At 50.2% G+C, this 18,510-nt stretch overlaps 1 protein-coding gene across 2 annotated transcripts in view; it reads left to right on the forward strand.

The window, feature by feature from the left end:
- The window catches only part of Snx9 (sorting nexin 9), an 83,723-nt gene that overhangs the window by 35,305 nt on the left and 29,908 nt on the right, over window positions 1–18,510 (forward strand). Inside the window, exons 2-6 of one of the 2 annotated variants that reach the window (XM_028888621.2) lie at window positions 2,152–2,238; window positions 4,364–4,438; window positions 6,710–6,835; window positions 11,036–11,122; window positions 16,075–16,240. In XM_028888621.2, coding sequence (XP_028744454.1) covers window positions 2,152–2,238; window positions 4,364–4,438; window positions 6,710–6,835; window positions 11,036–11,122; window positions 16,075–16,240 — 541 coding nt within the window. The remainder of the gene's footprint in view (window positions 1–2,151; window positions 2,239–4,363; window positions 4,439–6,709; window positions 6,836–11,035; window positions 11,123–16,074; window positions 16,241–18,510) is intronic. The other variant, XM_028888622.2, reaches the window with a different exon arrangement.

Raw genomic sequence — 18,510 nt, forward strand, 5'->3', positions numbered from 1 at the left:
TGCAGCAGGCATCTTAAGGAGCAGTAACAAAGCGGCAGGCAGAGCTCCAGCCCAGCTCGGCCAGCACGCTGGGCTCCCCTCCAGAGGAAGCCCGCTTCCTTCCGCAGGGCACCGTCGCTCGCATTTATCTCCTGCTGCCCCGCTACAGAGGATCAAGGTGGATGTGACATGTTTTCAAAAACTCTCCCCCAACATGACAAGCAGGATTCTATCTCCTGCGCAGCTGGCGAGGGAAGGCCTCCCATGCTCCCTTTGTCCTTTGTCCTGCCCTGAGTGGACTGGAGTGTTGGTCCCCACCTGCCCCTCAGCCCTTTCCTTGCTCCAGGGGACAACCGATGTCTTGACAGACACTACACTGCCATTTGTTTCTTTCCAGTGTTTTTAGGAAACATTTCAAGTGTGGGAGAAAGTTGAGACAGTTTTCCATTGAACACCAGGAAGCACCATTGGATTCTGTAACATCTTTAAATACCGGTTTATGACAGGTTCACCGGGTAGTCTGTCTTATGTCTTACGTGTTTCAGGATAGTGGTCCCTATCTTGTTTCCCTGCTTGTGAATCTTTGGTCTCTGTTGAGGTAGTTGGGATTGAAGGAGGTATGGAAGGAGGACGGTGGTGGAGACAGGCTGGGTCCTGCTGTGTGGTGGATGTCTGTGGAGACCGGTGAAGTGAGTGCGACCACACCGTCCTGGTTCACCAGCCACACAGGAAACCCGACTTTCCTTTCTTTACAGCCGGGCACTTCGGAGGCACACACTGTCCTAGGCACACGTGACCCCAGTTTTTAGATGGACTTCCGGAGGGAGATTGTCCAGGAGACACTTAGAGCTGGAAATTGACAGAACCTGGGCTGGTGGCTGATGAGCTGACGTGACTGGGCGGGAAGACTGCCACAAGTGAGGTCTGGGCCGCCCTGGGCTACAGGGAGAGACCCTGCCCCGAGCTACACAGAGATTCTGCATTAGGGATGTAAGTTCATGGTGGAGTATGCTCCTGGCTTTGATCCCAGCACCACACATGCATATGCACACGCACATGCACACACACACACATGCACACATGCGCGTGCACTTTTTATAACCATAGTTCTCTCTGGTGAGACATGTCTCATAGTGCCTCAGGGAACGCAACAATTTCTCATTGCTCAAGGCTCCACCTGGATAAGCTGAAAGAACAGCCTTCCTCATACCACAGAACAACTCCCTTCAGTCTGTTTTCTCTTCATTCATTCACTCATTCATTCATTCATTCATGTGTCTGTGTGAGGGGTGTGCATGTAAATGTGCGTGCATGTTTGCTTACTTGGACATGTGTGCCATTGTGCTTACATGTGTATGCATGTAATGTGGAGACCTAAGGCTGACACCAGAAGTCTTCCTCGGTTGCTGTTCACCTTATTTATTAAGGCGGGCGGGTCTCAGCTGAGTCCGGAGCCTGCTGATTGGACTAGCCTAGTTACTTCACTTGCTCCAGGATCCCCTGTCTCTGCCATCCGAGGACTAGAATTCAAAGGGGTCGGAATTACCAGGCATGTATGTGAGTGCTGGGGATCCAAGCTCCGAGCCTCGTGCTTGTGGGACACTGAGGGACCCACTTTGAAAGTCTGGAAATCACAGCTGTTTAGGTAACTTGGCTCGCATACACCGCCCAGTGTAACTCCTGGGCCAGTGGAAAGTATGGGAGAGAGCCAGTGTCTGCCACGTGAGTCTAGGTTTCCAAGTTAAATTGCTAGAGACACCATGTTATCAGAAGTCGTCCCGGGGTCAGCTGCTGGACTGATGAGCGCTTGATCACCAGAGTTCTCTTACGTGTGAACCCGGCATGGTGCGCCTTGACCAACACCTCCGTTCCCGGGTGTACCCGTTACAAACACCTGTGTCTACTCGGGACTATCAACAAAAAGCATGGCTTTTTCTTTCTTAATGAAACGTGTGTTTGGAATTGTGTTTTGGACTAACCTCTAAGGGCAGTGTGTGCAGGGCTGTGGCCACTGGGGTTCCTGAGGGGACAAGTGTCCTGAACTGTCCTCCTCTCCTCCATCAGCCACAGCCACTGTCAGGCTCACACCGTTTACAAGCAAGCTAAAGGTTGTTTAGGTTTTGTGTGTGACCTGCATTTGTAACTTCCTCCTTTCCTGTCTACTCCCTGCAGGCGCGGGTTATGTATGATTTTGCTGCTGAACCTGGAAACAATGAGCTGACAGTTAATGAAGGGGAAATCATCACCATTACAAACCCGGTAAGAGCTCAGTGTGTTTGCGGCTCTGATGGATGTGCGTTCAGTCTGACGTCGTCTCCCTTCTTAGAAGTCCCTCAGCTCACACCAGTGTTGTAGCTGGTGGTGCTCTAGGCTCACAGCGGGAGACGTTCAGTCCCTAAAGGTGGCCGAGGACATGACTGAGTTCACTGTACTTCTTCTGTGCTGTTTGTTCTAGCAGTTGTAACCCCTCACTCCCCGTGTCGTGGATCTGGCATCAGTTCCGGTGCTTTGTCCTCACATCGCAATGCTGTGTGTCTTTAGTAGACTGCAGAAGCAATGGGCTGACGTTCCTAAACCGCTTAGTTGATTGAGTGCTCTCACTGTTCTAAGCCTGATCCTGCAGTTGGATGACCAGGAAGCAGCGTGGGCTAGCTCCCAGCAGGGTGACGGCATCCCTGGGTGGCACACAGTTCCACATCTTTACAAACCAGCTTTGAACTTGAGTGTGCACACACTGGCATTCATCTTCACATATGCACCCCCCATGAGCGTCTGTTGTTCAGACTCTTCTGATGGAGAGTTGGCATGTTTCCTTTCATAGGATACAATCTTTATAGTCCATTGAGTTTCTCTTGAAATCTTTGTTGCCAAGATGCTCAGAAGCGAATTTAATACCGTTTTTAAATCACCATAGGCCAAGATCCATTACATCACTATGGTTAGTTCTTTTTGCTTGTTTTTGTTCTTTTGTTTTTCAAGACAGGATTTCTCTGTATAGCCCTGGCTGTCCTGGATCTCACTCTGTAGACCAGGCTGGCCTCGAACTCACAGAGATCTGCCTGCCTCTGTCTCCCAAGTGCTGGATTAAAGGCATATACCATCACTGCCAGTGGTATGTTTAATTCATTTTATGTGCAACTTTATTGTAGTCATCCTTAAAGCAAGTAATAGTATTGTGAGATGAAGCCCATTTGAAATAGAGTTCTGAGAAAAGTTATCTCCAGTATTCATATTTTATTCAGAAGGAAGAAGAGGGGGGCAGAATTAATCTTGTAGTTATAAAATGAGCAAAACTCAACACCACTGCTCCCTTTACATCCTCCCCAGGTACCACTGAGAGCACAGACTCCTCACCCCTTGCCTGGGTCCCCTGGACATGTCCTCCCCAGTGTCTACTACAGCCCTGGGTCCCCTGGACCTCCTCCTGATTTCTCGTTGTTTTCGGTGCTGCTGGGTCTGTGCAGTCATTCTGATAAGACTCCCCATGTGGTTGCTAGGAACCGCACTCAGGTCCTCCGTAAGAGTAGTGCATGCTCCTAACTACTGCATCTCTCCACCCCAGTAATACATTTCTAACAAATAGAAATAGATTTGGTTTTCAGATAGAATGACAATACCATTCCAGCCATTTAATAAAATTAATAACATTATCAAATATTTCAGCCTCATTGCTGACTTAAATTTTTTCTTTTAACCTGAAAACATATCCAAGAATGGGAAGATGGGTCTGGTGGTAGAATACTAGCCATGGGGACCTGGGTTCCATCTCAGAGCCCACGTGAAAAGCCCCTTGGTGGCCAGCCTGGGGTGGGTGGAGCAGGTGGGTCCTCCAGCCTGTGTGACTGGCCAGCCTGCCTGATTTGGTGAGCTCCAGGCCAAAGGGACGGCTCAGTGGGTAAAGATTGCCACAAGCCCCATGACCTGAGCTGACCCCAGCACCCACGTGGTGGAAGGAGAGAGCCTGCTCCTGAGAGTTGTCCTTTAATCTCTACACAGCCATGGTGTGTGTGCACATGCACACAGGTACACACAGTAAGTACACACATACATACGTGTCTGTGTGTATATATATACTAAGAGGGTAGACAGTGCCCAAGGAATAACATCTGAGGTTGACCTCTGGTCTCCACATGTGTATGCACACACATGCACAAAGGAAATAAGTATGTAATCACTTCTTGGCCCTCTGTTTGCCTTGTTAGGTTACACTATTTTCTGTAATAAACAAGATTTAAGAGTGTAAAATTTTGAACAGTATTAGCTCTATAGTCATAAAAAGCTTCTTGCTATTTTTCATGTAAAATTATGTATTTATAACAATTCTCAATGCAAAATTTCTACAGGAAATCCTAACTATAACTTTTGTCTTTATCTTTCCTGTTAGAATGTTGGTGGTGGATGGCTGGAAGGACGAAACAACAAAGGAGAACAAGGGCTTGTTCCCACAGACTATGTGGAGGTGAGAACGTAGGAGAACAAGGGCTTGTTCCCACAGACTAGTGAGGTGGAGACAAGGCTTGTCCACAGACTGTGGAGGTGAGAACGTAGGAGAACAAGGGCTTGTTCCCACAGACTGTGGAGGTGAGAACATAGGAGAACAAGGGCTTGTTCCCACAGACTGTGTGGAGGTGAGAACGTAGGAGAACAAGGGCTTGTTCCCACAGACTGTGTGGAGGTGAGAACGTAGGAGAACAAGGGCTTGTTCCCACAGACTGTGTGGAGGTGAGAACGTAGGAGAACAAGGGCTTGTTCCCACAGACTGTGTGGAGGTGAGAACGTAGGAGAACAAGGGCTTGTTCCCACAGACTATGTGGAGGTGAGAACATAGGAGAACAAGGGCTTGTTCCCACAGACTATGTGGAGGTGAGAATGTAGGAGAACAAGGGCTTGTTCCCACAGACTGTGGAGGTGAGAATGTAGGAGAACAAGGGCTTGTTCCCACAGACTGTGGAGGTGAGAACGTAGAACAAGGGCTTGTTCCCACAGACTGTGGAGGTGAGAACGTGCTGTCATTGATTAACTAAAGCTGATCTTTGTTCGGCATCTTTTTATCAGTTGTTGAGTTAAAAGGCTGTTGGGAAGACAGCAACTATTTTAAAAGTAAAATTTCATTGGAAATGCGGTAAGTACTAATTAAATAAAACATGGAAAGTAAAGCTGGGCGGTGGTGGTGCACGCCTTTAATCCCAGCACTCGGGAGGCAGAGGCAGGCAGATCTTTGTGAGTTCGAGGCCAGCCTGGTCTCCAAAGCGAGTTCCAGGAAAGGCACAAAGCTACACAGAGAAACCCTGTCTAGAAAAACCAAAAAAAAAAAAAAGGAAAGTATACTGAAGTAGAAATAAGGGAAGGAATTACCTATGGGCCTAAGCTACAAAGATGTTTAGATTAACTTCCTTCCAAGAATAGTAGCTTTTAATTTTTCTGAATAAAAATCCCCATTTTCCGTGCCTGGTGCCCAGAGCTCTGTGGTAAATTAAGTGACGAATTTTAAATGGATTCTTGAAAAGGGTCGGCTTCACACTTCCTTCAGCTGTTTCCATAGACAAAGAATGTCTTCCCAGGGTCACTGCTCCAGGAAAGGATAGAATCCCAGTATCCTGCAGGTGAATGGGCAGCCAAGCCGTCCTCTGAGTCAGCTGCTGGCACCCCCTGCTGGCTGCTTGTAGGTCTCCAGACTGAGCACCTGCCAGTCATCTTGAGTGACAGACTGAGGTTACCTGATGACCTGTGAGTGAAACAGGAGCTGGACCAAGAGTTGAGATTCTTTGGTTCACCTAGTGTAGAAGAGGGCTGCCTGCAGGATGCTTCCCTGGGACCTGACAGCAGAGAGGAGGAGTCTGTCTGAAAAGTGACAAGTGGGGAGCCTTAAACTCTCCGGGAAATCAGTAGCTTTTGTTCCCCCTTCAGAAATGTGTGTTCACACACACATGCCATAGCTCTGTCCATACAGCCAGCAGTTCCTAGGCCCCTGACTGAGTTCAGTTTGAAAGTCTGAGTTTCAGATCCTGTTCTGGCTGTGTGCACTGCACATCTACGCTCCTCAAATGGACAAGACAGAGAAATCTGAGGATTTAGGTTGATAGTGGTGTCCATTTTGTTTATAGAATTGTGCTTGCTTCTAAAGAGGAGTAGTTTCAGCTTCTTTATCTTTGAAGACTGTACCAGAAGTGGACATATCCAGTGGACAGGCTAAAATTAGTCAGAACATGGTTGAAGAGCAGGACCATCCATCTGTAGGATATGATGAATGTCCATGAACTAAGATAGGCCATGCTCTGAACTGTAAACCATGTAATGTGTCTAAAAGAGGGCCGGGACACAACTTAGTGCCACACTATCAGCCCTGGGTGTGGTCCCTGGCACAACTGCCCGACAGAGAGACAGAAAATGTGTGTGTTGTGGGGGGGCATCAGTCAATCACAGAGTCCCTCTTAGACTACAGTAAAATTTCCAAATAAATAGCAGAAGGATTGCTGGAAAACACCAAAGTATTTGAAAATTAAACAATCTGAGTTATACATAAACCAAAGAAGACATTCTGAGAAAACCATTGTTTAAAGCAAACATACGTGGAAGTACAGCTCACCGCAGTGTGGGGTGCAGCAGGAACAGATCTTGGAGGGATCTCTGCAGACTCAAGGGTCAGGGCCTCACGGTGATAGATTGCACTTGTTAACGCCCGGAGCCGAAATGAGGTCCATGAGAGGAACGGCTTCTTTCTACCACTCAGATTTTACCCAATGATGGAAAAGATCAGTTTTCTTGTGGAAATTCCGTGGCGGACCAAGCCTTCCTCGATTCCCTCTCAGCAAGCACTGCTCAAGCCAACTCCTCTTCTGCCAACAGCAATAACCAGGTACGTCGTCTCTCCTCCTGCGGCCTAGGCTGCCTTCCCTGAGAGCAAAGCCTGAGGGGAAGCTTGTGGTTCAGCACTGCTGTCCTTGCTCCCGAAAGCAGGGTCAAAGTAGCTGGGAGGGGGTGTGGTGGGAGGGGGTGCAGTGTGTCGCCTGAGGGGGGTGTGTGGTGTGAGGGGCGTGCAGGTGTGAGGGTGTGGTGTGCAGGTGTGAAGGTGTGTGGCTTGCATGCAGGTGTGAAGGTGTGTGCCTTGCATGCAGGTGTGAAGGTGTGTGGCTTGCATGCAGGTGTGAAGGTGTGTGGCTTGCATGCAGGTGTAAGGGTGTGTGACGTGAGGGGCGTGCAGGTGTGAGGGTGTGTGGCTTGCATGCAGGTGTGAAGGTGTGTGGCCTGAGGGGCTGTGGCATTCCTGCTGGGTATTAACACAGACCTCACTCACCTGAAATGCCTGCTAAAGACTGCATTACTAATAATAAAATGAAAGGTAAGGTGTTAAGATTTGCTTTTGAGAGTATCAGGATATGAATACAGGAACACCCCCCCCCCAAAGGCAAATACTCCCCAAAATGAGGGCCTATAAGGAAGGGAGGGGACATACTGAGGAGGCCTGTCTGTCTGGGCTAGACCAGGACTTGGTTACCCTCCTGTCAGAGCAAGAGGCCCTCATTGCCCACAGAAGCAGCTGAGGTAAAGTTCGGCACAGCCAGGCACTCGGCACTTACACTCTTTGTTACTGCTACTAGCTGCAAGTGCACTTAGTGTGAGCTTGTGTTTTAAAGAATGTACACATTTTAAACATGGCATGGTGGCCCATCCCAGCACTTGTGAGGTAGGGGTAGGCGGATCTCTGTGAGTTCCCGGCCAGCCTGGGCTACATAGCAAGTTCTAGGCCAGCCAGGGCTACATAGCTAGACTCTGTCTCAAAAACAAAACAAAACAAAAATAAGAGAGTTAGAAAGTACATATTCTATGTTTTGTATTTCTGTTAGTGGTTCCTGGAGTCACCAGAGACTCACTGTAGAACTGAGATCAAGCTCTGTGAATAACAAACTAGGGAAAGGGATGGGCTCTTTGGTGGTTTGAGTTGAAATGGTTAGGTTTTCACATGAGAGGGCTTCATATCCTCTGGCCCCTTTGAGAGAAACAGTTAACCCCCCTCAATTATCCCAGTCAGAATGCCCCTCCCCGTGGGCGTGTACATGTCACTGTCCAGTCAGAATGCCCCCCTCCCCCGTGGGGCAGTGATAACATGTCACTTGTCCAGTCAGAATGCCCCCCCCCCCCGTGGGGCAGTGATAACGTGTTACTTGCCTCCTAGTTTACTTTCTAGTCCAGTGGGCACACAGTTACTGAATGTTTAATCAGTGAGAAACGTCTGATACTATCTTAGTCATGCGGATGAGCGGAAGAGAAAAACCACCTTCTCTAAACAGCCCCCTGTTAGGAACAACAAATGCTAACTTTCCATTCAGTTTGGTTGGGTACCCCAGGGAAAGTCCTGGGCTGGAAGTTTCCAGTTACCCGGTCCAGTGTTCTCCCTCCATGGCTCCTAGCAGGAACCTGTATATGAGGGTGCAGCTGTCCGGTCCGTCCGGCAGGCCAGGCCAAGCTGCAGCAGGACACACGCTGTACAAGCCGAGCCCTGGAAGCTCTCCACGCGTGTGACGAGTGGAGCCTTGAATACACACAGGGACTCTCCTTGAGGACGGTAACATAAACCGTGGTTAGTCTGTGGTGGGGTGGCTCCCGGGTGGACTAGCCAACTAGTTATCTGCAACTGTGTTGAGCTTTGAGTGTTTTCTGGAAGGGAACAGTAGGCTGTGGGAGCTGGAGCCCACTACTGGGTGTCTTACACTTTAGTGTTTCCTTTGTAAACTAGTTTGCTAGTTTGGTTGAAATGCAAGCAGAAAGCTGCCTTAATGAAACTAAGTCTCAATGGTAGTCCACTCACAGGGTCTGACCCAGCTCAGATAGGAAAAGTCACGGTGGCCATGGCCCATCTTCCTGTGTCTGTGTGTGAGCCAGGCGGTATCTAAACACCTAGAACTCGGAGATGAGTTGGGCTCAGCGTGTTCTCCCAGCAGGCACCTGCCCTGCCCGGGCTGCACATTTAGGTAGCAGATACAGGTGCTTGCTCTAGGTTCCCCAAGGATGTCTATGGGAAGCAAGATGCAACCAAATAGAAACACTGTAAAAGGAGAACATATGTATCACTGTGTAACTAGCAGTTGCCATGAGAGATGATCCCATGCCGGGTCACAACTGTGTGTTACACTGTAGTCCTTGAGTGACCTGGGAACTTAAGGACTGAATTAGCTCAGATCAGACATTCTGTGTGAGCCTACATCATAGATGATATGCTGTTTCATGTTACATCACATCAAAATACGCAGTATCTGGTCAGTCCAGTGTTGAGACCAGATGATGCCTAGGTTATCCGGATGACAGTCTTCCTCCATTGTATTGTGTTTTCTCCTTCTGTCCAGAAAATAATATGCTTGGAATGGAGTTGACGCTCCTCACTGTTCTTCTAACAGCCTGTGCCAGTTGTTAGCATTGCCTGAATCACTCCAGGTTTTCTTCTGCATGTGCAGGCCTGCCTTTCTTCCCTCCACTTCCCATCACCAGCTGGAGCTAGCTGGCTCGCCCGATCCAGCCTTTAAGAGTTCAGGATAAATACAGAAGTCCTTCTCTTTAATTGCTAATGCTCAAACTACATTGTTTTATAGCTGCTTCAGACAGTAGCTAATGAGTTTTCCTCTTTCTTCTTTTGCATAGCATTGTGGGCCTGAGGATTCATATTGGCTCAGTGCATTTAGACCTCTGAGCTCTGCTGTTTTCTCTGTGTGTGGTTGTCTGCTATTGAGAGCTCCCTCGGGCTGTTTGTTCCTCTACACCAATTAGACCTGACTGCTCCCTTCTCTGCCTGGGTCAGCTCCAGTGGCCGATGTTTTCTCTTTGAGATAGGCCTCATTCCCCTGCTTTCTCACTCCTGGTAGTCTCCAGGACCGAGGATTGTGCACCCTCATTAATATTTTAAACCTTAATGATATATGTAAGTTATTTTAAAATCCCCATTTCTTTCTGGTTTTAAGCTTTTCTAAGTGTGAGCAGAGGAATATTTCCCCTAGAGGTGTCTTTGCACTGCTACTGAAGTGAACCCTTGTAGTACACCGCGTACTGTGAGGCTTCCTGCGGTGGTTGGAGGAGCTCTGGATTTCCTCTCTTGGTCCTTCTCTGGCTTGCAGAGTTTCCTTATGATGAACTTAATTAGGTGTCAACTTTAGACCTAGGGCACCTCTGTAGACCCACAGCTTCCTGGGTGCAGCTCGTTCATGCCCTCACTGCATCCCTCTTCCCAGACCACTGGGCTCTGCGGGGTCCTGGCAGGGAATGGGGCTTTCATAAGTCTCATCGTGTTTCCTGTGACCAGGATGACTGTCCTTCAGTACCTGGTGATTTCGAAAACAGCTTCCTAAATGTTATCATTTGTAGCATGAGTGAGAATGTGAACTGGGTCCCGTTGGTCCTTCTTGATTACCTTTTCTGTGCCTTGACTTCCAGAATGTACTGTTATTGGCATCTATGAAATGAGAGTGATGTCACTCATTTCACAAGAGTTGAACCAAACACCTTAGAGACCTTACTGGTGTTCACTCCATGCCGAGCACTGGTGGACCTGGGACTTGGACTCCAGAGTTGTCAGGAAGTGAGTCAGTGACCACAGTCCAGCAAGCGCCCACCAGAGGACATGCACTTCCACCTCTCAGTTCCCAGAGTGGACAGCCTCCTCTGTCCCTCACTTACGGCTCTGAGTCTGAGTTGAGGTAACAGGGTGGCTTTGGTCATCCTGGCCGGACTCTGACACGATGCTTTTGAAAGGAAAGGGTTAGAATCCTACCATTTTGAAATCTCAGCTGTGTTTCCTGAGTCTGCCTCGCCGGTTCTGTGACATGCATGGCTGTGACATGCATGGCTGTGCAGCCCAAGCTGTTTGTGGGGGCTTCAGTGGTGCTGTATCGTGGTACCAAGAACAGGCTGGGGAAGATACAACACACTGCCACAGTGCTGGGCTTCTGTGTGGCCTGTTTGTGTGTAGGTGGCATGTAGGCTGTTTGGGTTTTGTTGTGAGGTTTCTGGTTTTGTTAAAAAGCTGTGCTGTATGTTGCCCCCTGCTCACTGAGTACCTTTTTATTTTAAGGTGAATATTTTGACTCAGATTGGTTGTGTTGAAAGTCTCAGCCAATCGCCTCCTTCTTCTCCTTCTCCTTCTTCTTCCATAAATAAGGTAAATTTGAGATGTAAATAACTACATGAAGAAATGATCATCTAACAACCCTGACAGGTGTTCTTTTCCTGTGCGGTAATTTGAGGAAGCTCTTCTGGGGCTTGGACGGCCAGATGTGACTGAAAGTCAGGACCTACAGGACCTACAGGACCTAGAGGCTGCAGCCGAGACTTTCTGCGGCACCACAACTCATGGAGATCTAGGGAAGGGTTTGAGTCTGAGTGACAGGAGACCCTGGTACCAGAAAGGGGCAGAAAAGAAAAGGCTGAAAAGGTTGCTCAGTGGAAATGACTGAGGAGGGAAAGGGGAGAACAAGCTAGGAAGAGGACCCTCGGCTCAGAAACAGAGTGGTCAGTGTGTGGTCACTAGGGAAGAGGACCCTCAGCTCAGAAACAGAGTGGTCAGTGTGTGGTCACTAGAGAAGAGGACCCTCGGCTCAGAAACAGAGTGGAGTAGTGTGTGGTCACTAGGGAAGAGGACCCTCGGCTCAGAAACAGAGTGGTCAGTGTGTGGTCACTAGGGAAGAGGACCCTCGGCTCAGAAACAGAGTGGTCAGTGTGTGGTCACTAGGGAAGAGGACCCTCGCTCAGAAACAGAGTGGTCAGTGTGTGGTCACTAGGGAAGAGGACTCGGCTCAGACAGAGTGGTCAGTGTGTGGTCACTAGGGAAGAGGACCCTCGGCTCAGAAACAGAGTGGTTAGTGTGTGGTCACTAGGGAAGAGGACCCTCGGCTCAGAAACAGAGTGGAGTAGTGTGTGGTCACTAGGGAAGAGGACCCTCGGCTCAGAAACAGAGTGGTCAGTGTGTGGTCACTAGGGAAGAGGACCTCAGCTCAGAAACAGAGTGTCAGTGTGTGGTCACTAGGGAAGAGGACCCTCGTCGACGGGTCGGGAAGGGAAGAGGATCGAGCAGAGTGGTCAGTGTGTGGTCACTAGGGAAGAGGACCCTCGGCTCAGAAGAGCAGAGTGGTGGCATAAAGTTCAGATGTCGTGTGTGGTCACTAGGGAAGAGGACCCTCGGCTCAGAAACAGAGTGGTCAGTTAGTGTGTGGTCACTAGGGAAGAGGACCCTCGCTCAGAAACAGAGTGGTCAGTGGTGGCACTAGGAAGAGGTCGGTCAGAAACAGAGTGGGGTAGTGTGTGGTCACTAGGGAAGAGGACCCTCGGCTCAGAAACAGAGTGGGTAGTGTGTGGTCACTAGGGAAGAGGACCTCGTACAGATTTAGTTGGCACAGAAAGACTGTCAGAAACAGAGTGGTCAGTGTGTGGTCACTAGGGAAGAGGACCCTCGGCTCAGAAACAGAGTGGGGTAGTGTGTGGTCACTAGGGAAGAGGACCCTCGGCTCAGAAACAGAGTGGTCAGTGTGTGGTCACTAGGGAAGAGGACCCTCGGCTCAGAAACAGAGTGGGGTAGTTAGTGTGTGGTCACTAGGGAAGAGGACCCTCGGCTCAGAAACAGAGTGGAGTAGTGTGTGGTCACTAGGGAAGAGGACCCTCGGCTCAGAAACAGAGTGGGTAGTGTGTGGTCACTAGGGAAGAGGACCCTCGGCTCAGAAACAGAGTGGAGTGTGTGTGGTCACTAGGGAAGAGGCCCGGCTCAGAACAGGGGGTGGGGGTAGGGGGGTCGGTCAGCAGAGTGGTCAGTGTGTGGTCACTAGGGAGAGGACCCTCGCTCAGAAACAGAGTGGGGTAGTTAGTGTGTGGTCACTAGGAAGAGGACCCTCAGCTCAGAAACAGAGTGGTCAGTGTGTGGTCAATCACTAGGGAAGAGGACCCTCGGCTCAGAAACAGAGTGGAGTAGTGTGTGGTCACTAGGGAAGAGGACCCTCGCTCAGAAACAGAGTGGGGTAGTGTGTGGTCACTAGGGAAGAGGACCCTCGGCTCAGAAACAGAGTGGAGTAGTGTGTGGTCACTAGGGAAGAGGACCCTCGGCTCAGAAACAGAGTGGGGTAGTGTGTGGTCACTAGGGAAGAGGACCCTCGGCTCAGAAACAGAGTGGAGTAGTGTGTGGTCACTAGGGAAGAGGACCCTCGGCTCAGAAACAGAGTGGAGTAGTGTGTGGTCACTAGGGAAGAGGACCCTCAGAGTCATGTGTTCATAGAAATCAGCAGAAAAGAGTGGTCAGTGTGTGGTCACTAGAGAAGAGGACCCTCGGCTCAGAAACAGAGTGGTTACTGTGTGGTCACTAGGGAAGAGGACCCTCGGCTCAGAAACAGAGTGGGGTAGTTAGTGTGTGGTCACTAGGGAAGAGGACCCTCGGCTCAGAAACAGAGTAGTTAGTTGATGGCTGAGCCTTTCAAGACAAAGGGGTTGTTGGGTTGAGAGTGAAGGAATTATTAGCCGAAGGTCCTTTAAAACAGATCATTATATCCCAGCTTGTTACATTGGGATCAGATTGTGAAAACACCAAGCTCTTAGCATTGAGGGTTTCTAGAATGTTTCTACCACAGCCCTGGAACTGGATGTTACTGCTGACTTCACTTCTGCCTTCTGAAGGAAGCAGATCTTTGGCTAGTAGAAAATATTCTAATTGCCTAGTTTCATCTCTTCATTTTAAAATGTCTGCAGTAATGTGGCCTGGCATTTAAACTATTTGAAAATGTACCCGTGGCCTTCCCCTTTTAGCATAGAGGAGGAGGTGTACCCTTAGTGAACTGCTGGCTTCCTTTTTTCTCTGTAATTTATTTGGGGGCAGTGGCTGGCTCTGTAACCCAGGCAGCTTCTAGAAGTTGCTGTGCAGCAGGCTTCCTGCCTCATCAAGTGTAGTTTCTTTACGTTCAGGCGAACCCCCACATATAAGATAACTCTAGAGAGCCCCCCTTTGTCAGTACTCTGTGCATTTATCAATTCATACTTAACACCCCCTGAGGAAGTTAGTGCTGCAAACCCCGTTTTAAGGTGTGGGAGCTAAGGAGGGCGAATTGCTCATGTGCGGTAGCTAGTAAGTAGGAAAACAGGGATTCAAGCCTAGGTAAATGTCAGAGCCCAAGTTCTTGATCCTGCACCCATGTGAGGGTTCCTTGGCCCCGTGCTTACCTAACAGTTGGAATCCACCTAGCTGGCCGGCATCCCGGCCTTTTCACACGGTCTGTAAAGTTGAGCCCCGGAGCCCATGTGTGGGTCGGTGATGGGCTGCCATGAGTGACCACCCGTAAGATTCTGATGGAGCCCAACATTCCTGTTGGTGACACCATCCCTGGCCCAAGCATTGCTCCCGCGTGTGTGGTTGTGCTGGCACACCGTGTAAAGTGTGCCCTCGGTCGTGCACATGCAGCACAGGGACGGACGGACGGACGGACGGACGGCTGTCTGCTGGTTACTGTTCACTACACTTCAGCCCATTGTCTCAGTCTTTCCCTTGAACAAGAAGCTAGCCAGGCAGCAGCGTCAGACGTGCCCGGTGTGCTGGACCTCGCCACTGAGTCGTTCTCTCTCCTGACTGAACCTCGTGTTGGTTTGCTCGCTGTGGCCCGAGGAGCAGTAAGCCATAGCACGCATGCGTCCTGGGTAGCTTTGGTGGATACTAGCTTGTCTACCTGGGTTTGTACGCAGGCTGTGCCAGAGCGCAGTCACCTGGATGGATTTCTCAGAAAGTAGCTTATTAAACACATCTGTCACGAGCGTAGCTCCCCTGTGGTTATAGATACTTGAGTGTGCAACATGCACACCTACCACTGCTTCCTTTGTGGCCATCCCAAGTGCATTCTCAGGTCCCTCTGTTGACAGTCAGATACAAGGCTGGTTTCCTCCGACACTTAAGGTAATGCTCTAAGTTCTTTCAGGAGCTGGCTTGAAATAGCCTCCTGTTACACAGGATGAGGTTACACAGGCAATAACCTGTGAAACAACCTGTGTGTGTGTGTGTTTGTCTGTCTGTCCGTCTGCCTGTCTGTCTGTCTGTGTCTGTCTGTCTGTCTGAGGAGAGTCTGATAAGGAGATAGAGAGAGGAGGGAGGGGAGAGGGTAAGCCGAGGGAGGAGAAGGGGAGTAAGGTGGAGAGGAGGAGAAGGAAGGGAGGGGATAGAGGCCAAGGGAGTAAGAGGCAGAGGAGAGAGCAAAGGGAGGCGGAGAGAGGGAGGAGAAAGAGGGGAGAAAGCCCCCGGTAGGAGGAGAGAAGCCAGGAGGAGGGAAGCAGATAGGGAAGAAGAGAAGGAGGGCGGGGGAGGGGAGGAGGGGTAGGGAGGAAGAGGAGAAGGCAGAGGGCCCCGGGAGTAGGGGAGGAGAAGGAGGAGGGAGAGCGAAGAGAGAGGAGAATAAGAGGGAGAGGAGAGGGGGGAGGGGAGAGGGAGAGGAGTAGGAAGAGGCAGAGGAGAGGGGGAGGAGAGAGAGAGGAGGGGAAGCCGAGGGGAGAAGAAGAGCCTAAGCTAGGGGAGGAGGGAGAGAAAGAGGGAGGAGGAAGCCGGAAAGGGCAGAGGGAGAGAGGAAGGGTGAGCTTTAGATGTAAAGCTGCAGACAGGCAGCTGTGTTGAGTCTGTTGTTCCTGGGTGTTGAACAGGGCTTTAACAGAGTCGGGGTGGGGGTTAGGTGGAGAGGTCGGACACAATCAGTGAGTTACAGAACAGGACGGAGCGCGCTGGCCATACATCTAGGTAGACATTCTAAAGTGGCGGGCCTGTTGTTCAGCTGTGTATCCTCGACTCCACTTGAGTGTATTACTTTTGAAAATAAGAATTAAGACCCACTGAGAAGCAGCTAAGGTCGGTGGGAAAGGGCCTCGGCAGTAGCAGGTACAATGGCGTTCTAGCAGATGCAGGAGAATGTTGACGTCACTGAGAGCAGGCTGACGTTGCTCATCACGCTCGTGTTTTCACGTGGGTTGGGGGCAGAGAAATGTCGATGTTTCCGTTGATTCTCCCAGCGCTTAGGTTGTCCTCAGTTGACCTGTCAGCCCATTGCTAACGGAGTCACGGTTTCTAGACGTCAATAGTCTTTCTCCTTTTCCTCTCCCACACAGGTTGGTGGTGGCAATGACCCTTGGTCAGCCTGGAATGCCCCCAAATCTGGGAACTGGGACGGCTCAGATGCCTGGGGCAGCAGGACAGACGGACCTGGCGCTCAGAGACACAGCACTAACAACTGGGACACTGCCTTCGGCCACCCACAGGCCTACCAAGGACCAGGTGAGGGCGGCTGCTGCTGCAGTGACTTACGGGAGACCGGGTGACAGGCTGACCTTGCTATCATCCAAGCCAGCACAGCACAGTGACTCAGCGTCCGCAGCACTGACACCATCTCCTTGGGACAGTGGCCACCTCCCAGGATTACCTCCCATGGAACCTTCCTGGGTCCCATGAACTTGCTAGAACAGGGCACAGAACTCGGGGAATCACTCGACTTACTGTTTGTTACAAGGAGTAAACCAAGGGATGCAAATGAGCAGCCCGGGGAGGAGGTACATAGGGGAGGCGTGGGGAAGGGGGTACTTCCAGGCCCCCCTCCTGTCATAGCCCCCCCAGCACCTGCACATGCTCACCAGTGAAGACACTGTTAGAACCCTGTGGCCCAGGGCTTGTGTGGAAACTTCATCCCGTCGGCAGCCAGTCTCCTCTTCACAGAGGATGAGCTGGGGATGAAGACTCCGAGCTTCCGGTCGGTCGTGGCCTGTTTTTCCTGGGGGTGAGCTTCAGTCCCAGAGTGCACCATGAGTCAGTCTCCTCTGGACTAGAAGATACTCCTGTCATCCAGGAAACGCCAGGGCGTGAGCACTGGGTCTGGAGACCTGCTTGACTCTGCCTCTGGGTTTAAGCAGAGGAGAGAAGTATTGAAGGAGAGCGATTCAATGACTGAGAAAGGGTATTTGCACCAGGTGGGGCAGTGGTGGCGCATGCCTTTAATCCCAGCACTCGGGAGGCAGAGGCAGGTGGGTCTCTGAGTTCGAGGCTAGCCTGGTCTACAGAGTGAGTTCCAGGACAGCCAGGGCTACACAGAGAAACCCTGTCTCAGGGAAAAAGAGAAAGGATATTTGGAACAGAGGAGGAAGCTTAGTTGGCAAAGAATTTGAGTTTGATCCCCTATTGAAAAAAAAAAATACCTATTGAAAAACCGCCAGGCTGGTGGCTGAGATGAAACAAGCCACCCAGCTTAGGCTGCTTGGTGACTTCCAGGCCAGCGAGAGACCCTGTCTCAAAAATCATGGTCAGGGCTGGAGCGAGGGCTCAGTGTTTAAGGGCACTTGTTGCTCTTGCGGAGGACCAAGGTTCATTCCCCAGCACTCACTCACATGCAGCTGACAGTTTCTGTACTTCAGTTCCAAGGGATGTGATGCCCTCTGCTGGCCTCTGTGGGCACTGCATGTACATGATGCACATACACATAAAAAATAAACTTTAAAAATGAAAAGACAGATGGCCTTCCTGAGGAACAACATCCAAGGTTGTCCTCGGGTTCCCATGTGTGTATACCACCCCCACACAGATGTACATGTGCACACACACATACATAGTACAGACATGCACACTCCCCCGAGGACATTCATGTTAGTTCTGGGACTGAAAAGGTACAGGTCTGCTCTGTGCTGACACCTCTCGCTTGCTTCTTGCTCTTGGTGTGCGCGTCTCAGCTTCTGTGCGACCGGCAGAGCCGCACAGCAGACACGCTCCTGCCCTCTCTCGGCCCGTCGTCACTGCTGGGCAGTTGTTTTTAGAGGTGGAGTCCTTTTTCCTCGCTAACGTCTTTAAATTAAGAAGTTGTTTTTTTTTTTTTTTTTTTTTGTAGTTTGTAAGAATAAATTTGTCCATGCCAAGACCTCTAGAAGGCTTCCCTTGGGTACCAGGCCACACTGCTGTAGTCTGCATTAATCAGAAACTACTCAGAGCAGCAAAACAGTGCTTTTAAACAGGGTAGGGTGGCGTATGCCTTTAGTCCCAGCACTTGGGAGACAGAGCCAGGTGGATCTCTGTGAGTTTGAGGCCAGCCTGGTCTACAAAAGTGAGTTACAGAGCAGCCAGAACTACATAGTGAGACCTTGACTCAAAACCACCAAGAAAATAATAAAAATTCTATGTTGAAGCTCTACAGCATGTTTTGATGTACATAAGAAAGTGATTACTGCAACTGGAAATTAACAAGTCACCACCTCGTATCTTAGTGTGTGTGTGCACATAAATGTTTTCTGAGAGTGTCTGAAATCTTGGCAAGCCTCCAGTATACAATAAAACATTGACAGTTGCCCCAGGCCGTGCATAAGAGCCCGAGACTCACTCCTGGAAGCTGCACTGTCTACCCTCCCACATACATCCCTGCACCCTCTCCCCATCTCGTCTACGTCCCTGCATCCCCTCCCCATCCTTAGTGGTAACAGTTCTTCTCTCTGCTTCCACGTGCCCAGGAGTGTTAGAGATTCTAACACATATGGCTGAGATGCTCTGACCTGGCCTCCTGGGCCTGGGGT

This window comes from Peromyscus leucopus, chromosome 8a (assembly GCF_004664715.2).
Source record: "Peromyscus leucopus breed LL Stock chromosome 8a, UCI_PerLeu_2.1, whole genome shotgun sequence".
Lineage (NCBI taxonomy): Eukaryota > Metazoa > Chordata > Mammalia > Rodentia > Cricetidae > Peromyscus > Peromyscus leucopus.